This window comes from Pyrgilauda ruficollis, unplaced genomic scaffold, assembly GCF_017590135.1.
Source record: "Pyrgilauda ruficollis isolate IOZ18807 unplaced genomic scaffold, ASM1759013v1 scaffold192, whole genome shotgun sequence".
NCBI classification, from domain to species: Eukaryota; Metazoa; Chordata; class Aves; order Passeriformes; family Passeridae; genus Pyrgilauda; species Pyrgilauda ruficollis.
The window spans coordinates 309,347-316,547 of record NW_024518318.1 but is presented as its reverse complement, the minus strand read 5'-3'; the positions used below and the strand labels follow the sequence as shown (position 1 = coordinate 316,547).

Here is a 7,201-nt window from a genome sequence, read left to right as displayed (position 1 = left end):
CCCGGAGAGCCTCCCCCCCATCCCAGAGAACAATGAATCCCCTTTTCCCACCCAGAACAATAAGGATCTCCCTCCCCGCCCCACGGAAAACAACGACCCCCCCCAAAAAAAAATCCCCCTGGGGGGCCCCGCAGTGATGCCCAATTTGGGGTCCCCACCCGGCGGTGGCAGGTCCGGGAGGTGCCACCTGTGGGCTGAGCTGTGCAGCGGCCTCAGCCCCGCGGGGATCGGGGTGCCCCCGGCCATGGGGGGACACACGGGGGATGGATCCCCCCTTCCCCACAGATCCCTAAACCCGAGGGACCCCCCAGTCCCGCCCCCCTGCCCCCGCTGCGGCCCGAGCCAGGGGAGGGCGAGGTCCCGCTCCCCGCAGCAGGAAGTTTGGCTTCCTCCCTATGATGGGAATTTCTCAAGGCGATGGATGTTCTCCGCTCCGACGCGCGAACGGGACCCGCCAGAAACGGCACCGCTCGCCCGGCAGCTCCCGCGCCCCCTCCCCGGCCACGCCGCGGGGTCCCGGCCGCCGCCACGGACCCCCGAGCCGACCACGTCCTTAACGGGGGGCTCCTGCGGGCGTTAATTGTGGCAGGAATTGCCGGAGCAATAGGGCGGGGAGGAGGAACTCTCCAGAAATCCCTTTAGGGGCCGTTCCGGTGGCTCTCGGTGCCCAGCCCGGTGCCCACCCCGGTGCCCGGCGGGGCTGATCCCACCGGGAACCAACGAGGCCACGGGCGGACCCTCGGTGGGGCTGAGCCCGCACCTTTCTCCTCCCAACCGGCCGGGTTCCCCCCCGGACCCCCATTTCCCCCTCCCCACGGGGGTCCGGGGCAGCGCTGGCCCCGCGGCCCCTCGACGTGCGGCGCTGGCGAAGGCGAAGCCAAATCTCCTTTTAGAGAGCGAAAGTTTCCCCTCGGTGCAGCTCGGCCGCGCTGGAATGCCTGGGCTTTTTATAAATCCTTCCTCCAGCCCAGGGATGGGCACGAGAAATGCCAGTCGGGGATGAGAAAAGGGGAAAAAAAGACTGGAGGGCAGAGTAGAAAAGAGGGATAAAGCATTTTTGGGTACCCTGTCTGCCCGCAAACCTCGCTGCTCGAGTTTTAGAAGAGCTCAAACTACACATATATATTTAATTTTATTTTTCCTGTGGAATTCAGGGCTTCCCAAATTCCCTTTTGTTCTTCAGGGCAATTATTTCTATTTTCCTTTAACCCCCTGCACAGTTCAATAAATCTTTTTTAACTGCGTGATCTCTGACACTTATCGGAGCTTTTTTTTTTTTTTTTTTCCTCCCCCCTTTTCTTTGCCAACCCCTTAAAACTCCGATATAAAACTAAAATGAAATCCGGCCCTTCGGAAGAAAAGCATAAACGTTCCCGACACCTTGGAAATGTGGTTTTACTTTATAGCATTACTTAGCACCTGATCAGCATTTTTTTTTTTTTTTTTTTTTTTTTTTGCAATAGAGAAGCCATAAAACCCCCGAGCAGGTATTTTCGTTGCAACTTGCACATTCCACAGCCTGCCTGCGTCTCTCCGGCCCTTTCCTCTCCGATCGGAAAACTTCACACTTTTCCCTTTTAAAACACATGTTCGGCTCTGCGGCCGTGCTGAGAGGGGAAAACAATTCCAGGGGGGAAAAAAAATAATATATATATGTATATAATTGGCCCCTCCAGAGGCTCCTGCTTGGAGGAGGGAAAAAAAAAAAAAAAAAAAAAAAAAAAAAAAAAAAAAAAAACCAACCAAAATCCAGGGGAAAAAAAATACAGAGAGAGAGAAAATTGGCCCCTCCAGAGGGTCCTGCTCGGAGGATGGGAAACGTGTCTGTTTTACGGTGCTCGTGTGAGTTTCTGGGGCTGTTTAGATTAAGATTTAGGAGAATCGGAGCTGGGAGTGCTGGGTCTGTTATCGGCAGAGCCGCAGCAGCTCCGGGCTCGGCTCGTGGCGGGGTCGGAGCGGGGTGGGCTCCTTGGCAAAGTTGGGGGGGTGAGATTTCCAGAGGCCTGGCTGGCCCTGGGAAGGGTTTGCTCTGGGGGGAGGGATGGATCCATCACCATCCGCGGATGCTCGGGGTGTCCCGGGGTACCCAGCAGCATCCCGCGCGTGTTTGGGGTACCTGGCACCGATCCGGGGGTGCGGGGGGTACCGCGGGGCGCCCCGCACCAACCCACGGCTCTTTGGGGTACCCCAGGCTGCTTTTCCCCGCTGGAATTCCTTCCTCTCCCCTCACCAGCATCCCCCGAGCACCGGCGGCAATTCCTAATTAAGCGTCCAGGGCATAACGCGGATTCTGAGCGCTAATTGCGCAGGGTGCGGAGCGCTAATTAGGGTCTCTCCTAATGCGTGCCGGGGATTTTGGGATCGCCGGGTGGGAGCCGGGCGCTGAAAGCCGATCGGGGCCGGCAGGTCGGAGGGGCGGGGAGGTCGCGGCACTTTCCGGGAGGTAATTTGGGATGTTATTAGCCCGGCGCGTGCGGATGGAGCCGATAAGGGCTGACGGACGCGGAACACCCCGCGGCGGGGGAGCCTCGCGGCCGAGGGGTCCCGGGGTGAACCGGGGTGGGAATTCTCCTGGCGGAGGGGGGAATTCTCCTGGAGAAGGGGAAATTTCTCCTGGCGGAGGGGGGAATTTCCCCCCAGCTCTCCCAGCCTGCGGCACCCTCGGGATGGCGAGGGGAGAGCGGTGGGGTTTGGGAGCACATGGTGAGGATGAGGAGGGAGCTCTTGGGAAAAGCGCTTCCCACCCCAAGGGGGAAATGCCGGACTTTGGCATTGTTGGAAAAGGGGGGAGGGGGAAATCCCCTCGAATTTTCTTTTTTTTGAAATCCTTTTGTGGCGGAAAAAACTTCCGAAGCTGCAACCCAGCCCCGCCCCAGCCCTGGGGGAAATAAAAAGATAAAAAAATGGATATGAAAAGTGTTTTAGAAGTTCAAAAATAGATGTAGATATTAAAATAGATATTAAATGCGTTTCGATATAAAATGTATGTAGATATAAAAGTAGGTGTAAAGCGTATTTAAATAGATTTAAAATAGGGGTGTATTGAGATATAGAATAACTACAAAAAATATTTAAAGAGATAAAAAAGATATAAAATGTCTTTAGGTATAAAATGGATATAAAATATGCAGAAGTAAAGAATAGATATTAAACACATTTAAACCAATGTAAAATAGAAAGCAGTGTCTTTAAAGGATGTAAAATGGAAACCACTGTGCTAAATTGATACAAAATAGATATGTGATGATTTAAATCTATATAAATTAGATATGTGATTTAAATCAGTATAGGCTTGCAATGATTTACATCCATGTAAAACAGCTAAACAATGTATTTAAATTAGCACAAAACATATATGATGATTTAAATTGATACAGACGCGATGATTTAAATTGATGTAAACTAGCAAAACAATGCACTTAAACAGACATAAAACGTATTTAAATGAATACAGAAGAGACACCAAGGCGTTGAAATCAACGCAAACCAGACACAAAACGTATTTAAACACACACAAGACACACTTAAACAGCTCTAACCCCGCCAGCTCCACACCAAACCCTCCCTAACCGTGCTCTCTGTCTCTCCGGCTGCAGACCCCGCCGTGATTTCCCCCCAAGACCCCACCCTGCTGATCGGCTCCTCGCTGGTGGCCACGTGCACGGTCAGCCCGGACTTTCCGCTGAAAGCCGAGGATCTGTACTGGACACTGAACGGACGGCGCCTCCCGGCCGCCTCCTACGCCGCCCTGGGCCCCTCCACGCTCAGCGTGGCCCTCGCCCGCCTCAACGGCTCCAGGCAGCAGTCGGGGGACAACCTGGTGTGTCACAGCAGAGATGGTGGCATCCTGGCCGGTTCCTGTCTTTATGTTGGATGTACGTGGGTGGCAATGCGATGTGATGGGGTTTGGTCACTCTGTGCTGGGGTGTGGGCACTCTGTGCGGGGGTGTGGGCATTCTGTACTGGGGTCTGGTCACTGTGCTGGGGTTTGGTCACTCTGTGCGGGGGTGTGAGCACTCTGTCAGGGTCTGGTCACTCTGTGTGGGGGTGTGGTCACTCCTTGTGGGGGTCTGGTCACTCTGTCTTGGTCTGGCTGCTCTGTGCTGGGGTCTAGTCATTCTGTGCCAGGGTCTGGTCACTGTGTGCTGGGGTCTGGTCACTGTCCTGCGGTGTGGTCACTGTGCTGGGGTCTGGTCACTGTCCTGCGGTGTGGTCACTGTGCTGGGGTCTGGTCACTCTGTGTCAGGGTCTGCCTGCTCTGTGCTGGGGTCTGGTCACTCTGTGCCAGGTTCTGGTCACTCCATGCTAAGGTCTGGTCACTCTGCACTGGGGTCTGGCCATGCCATGTCAGGGTCCAGCCGCTCTGTACTGGGGTCTGGCCAGCACTGGGATGTGCCTCCCCCATGGGAGAGAAGCCAGGGATCCCCCCAGAGCAATCAGCCTCCTGGTTCTCACCAAATTGTGCCAGGAGCTGCTCTGGTGGAGCCCTGAGAGGCTGCTTCGGCAAAGCCTCGGTTAAAACGTGCTTGTCCGAACCAATAATCGTAAGATTTTATCTCGGGCTATTTTAAGGACGATGCTACGTCCCAGGAATATGGGATCGGAACGGGGAACGCAGCTCGGGTTTGTTTTTTGGGTCGCTACGCATTCCCGGGAATACAGAGGCTCAGCTGGGAATGCAGCTTGGATTTGGGGTTTGCGTCTCCGTGGCTGGAAAAAACCAGCTCTGGAACATTTTGTTCTTTGGTTTTCGTCTCTCCCAGTACCCCCAGAAAAACCAGTCAACATCACTTGCTGGTCCAAAAACATGAAGGACCTGACCTGCAAGTGGGCGCCAGGGACAGAAGGGGAGACCTTCCTGCACACCAACTACACCCTCAAGTACAAGCGCAGGTGGGTGCTCATCTTCATCCCTGTTTTGTTAAAAATTTGGAGTGGGATTTAATGGGAAACAGGGAAGGGGCAGCTCCATGCCTCCTGGCTGGGGTGCTGCTGCTGGGATGAGTTTCCTCATGCAGCTGGGGAGGGTGAGGAGCAGCTGCTGTGGGCCTGGTTGAGTTGGGAATCCCTGAGTGAGCCTCGGGGCCGGCCCCCCAATTCTGCCAGCGTGGAAAAAACCAAAAAGTGACCCACGGGAGCATCGCGGGGGTGGGGGAGCGGTGCCAGCACCTCATCCATCACCTGCCCGCAGGTGGTACGGCCAGGACAACACCTGCCAGGAGTACCACACGGCCGGAACCTACTCCTGCCACATCCCCAAGGACCTGGCCCTCTTCACGCCCTACGAGATCTGGGTGGAGGCGTCCAACCGCCTGGGGGTGGCCGTGTCCGACGTGGTCATGCTGGACATCCTCGACGTGGGTGAGCCACGCCACCGCCGCGGTGTCCCCGCCGTGCCGGTGACCTCTGCGGGGAGCGGCCGCGCCGGGCTGGGGCGGGGGCAGCAGGAAATGGGCGATATGTGAGCAGAATTGCTCCTAATCGAATTAGGCTGTTTTGCTCCGAGTCGCTTTTTACATCCGCGGCTCCTTAACCCTCGCGGCCCCGCGGCGCTGCCCCGCTGTCGCCGCCAGCCCTGCCCTGTCCCCGCAGTCACCACGGACCCGCCGTCGGACGTGCACGTCAGCAGGGTGGGCGACCTGGAGGACCAGCTGAGCGTGCGCTGGAGCTCCCCGCCGGCCCTCAAGGATTTCCTCTTCCAAGCCAAGTACCAGATCCAATACCGCGTGGAGGACAGCTCCGAGTGGAAGGTGCGTGGGCACGGCCGGGGGACAGCGCGGGGTGGCCGAGGGTCCGGGTGCTCCCGTCTGGTCCCTCTGCAGGTGGTGGATGATGTGGGCAACCAGACCTCGTGTCGCCTGGCCGGCCTGCGCCCCGGCACCGTCTACTTCGTCCAGGTGCGCTGTAACCCCTTCAGCATCTACGGCTCCAAAAAAGCCGGCATCTGGAGCGACTGGAGCAACCCCACGGCCGCCTCCACCCCACGCAGCGGTGAGTGCGGCCAGCAGCGCCCGCCGGTGCCGCCGGTGCCGCGCTCCCCTCCCCGCGCACCGGGGGATGTGCGGGGGCCCTTCCCCGCTCCGTGCCCGGCACCCGGATTTCTCGCAAAGGAGCCAATTTGGAGCTCGGCTTTCCCACCTGGGAGCCAAAACCTGCTCGTGTTCCTCCGGGCCTTCCTCATTCATAGCACGGCAGCGATGGGGGCGTCGAGGCGCGTCCCCCCATGTGCCACTGACCCCCTTGTCCCCGCAGAGCGAGTGGCGGGGGGCTGCGACCCCAAAGGGGGGGAGCAGAACACGACGCTGCGGCGGGAGCTGAAGCAGTTTTTCGGGTGGGTGAAGAAACACGCCTACGGCTGCTCCAACCTGGGCATCAAACTCTACGACCAGTGGCGCGTGTGGCTGCAGAAATCGCACAAAACACGCAACCAGGTAGGTAAGGAGCCTTTCGCACTTCTTCTCCCCGGCTGGGTGGGGACGGGGGGTGGGGGGGGGACGCGGGGTGACCCCCCACCCCAGGGATGCTGGGGGGTGACGCCGACCCCGGGGCGACGCGGGGCTCTGCTCCTCTCCGCAGGTTCTTCCCGGCGATAAGTTGTAGCCCGCGGGGGACCGAGCGCCGGCAGGATGGGACGGGGCGCCCGGCGCCCACCCGGGACCGCCCGCGCCCGCCCCGGCCCCGCCGCGGGGGAGCCGGGAGGCGACCGGGGCGCAGCGCGGCCCCGCAGCCCTGGGGAACGGGGTGGGGTGAGGTTGGGGGGCCGGGCTGGCCCAGCCCCGGGGGCTCTGTGGGACCCTGGCCCTGCGGCAGCGAGGGGACCCCCCAGCCTTGCCCGGCCGGGGGAGGCACCGAGGCTTTGCTCCACCAGCCGGAGCAGCCTCTGGGATGAAAGGGGCGGCGGGGGCTTCCCGGGTGACCCCACCCTCGCCGCAGTTCCCCCCCGGGAAGCGATTTTGGCCTTTTTCTCGCCAGGGTCCCACGTGCGAGTGCACGGAGGGGTCCGTCCCCAGGGAGCCACGCGGGCTGATTGGAGGCTGCTGGGGTTTGCCCAGTGCCTGCTCCAGTTTTGATTCAAACCAGCCTTATTTTGGTTCCATTTCAGTCAATTAGGAACAGATTTAAGCTTAATGCCAATAAACCTCTGAAACCCCACCGGGGTCTGCGTCAGCGGAGCGGCAGCGCTGCGCGGGGACGGGGATGC

The 7,201-nt window shown here is 58.9% G+C and overlaps 1 protein-coding gene across 2 annotated transcripts in view; it reads left to right on the top strand.

Annotated features, from left to right (window-relative positions):
• CRLF1 (cytokine receptor like factor 1) overlaps nucleotides 1-7,152 on the top strand; it is a 7,901-nt gene extending 749 nt beyond the window's left edge. The window contains exons 2-8 of one of the 2 annotated variants that reach the window (XM_041465864.1): nucleotides 3,597-3,875; nucleotides 4,764-4,893; nucleotides 5,192-5,361; nucleotides 5,593-5,750; nucleotides 5,823-5,991; nucleotides 6,253-6,431; nucleotides 6,578-7,152. In XM_041465864.1, coding sequence (XP_041321798.1) covers nucleotides 3,597-3,875; nucleotides 4,764-4,893; nucleotides 5,192-5,361; nucleotides 5,593-5,750; nucleotides 5,823-5,991; nucleotides 6,253-6,431; nucleotides 6,578-6,889 — 1,397 coding nt within the window. In that variant the 3' untranslated portion in view covers nucleotides 6,890-7,152. Of the gene's footprint in view, nucleotides 1-3,596; nucleotides 3,876-4,763; nucleotides 4,894-5,191; nucleotides 5,362-5,592; nucleotides 5,751-5,822; nucleotides 5,992-6,252; nucleotides 6,436-6,576 lie in introns of both variants that reach the window. The other variant, XM_041465865.1, reaches the window with a different exon arrangement.
• Nucleotides 7,153-7,201: the final 49 nt, after the last annotated feature.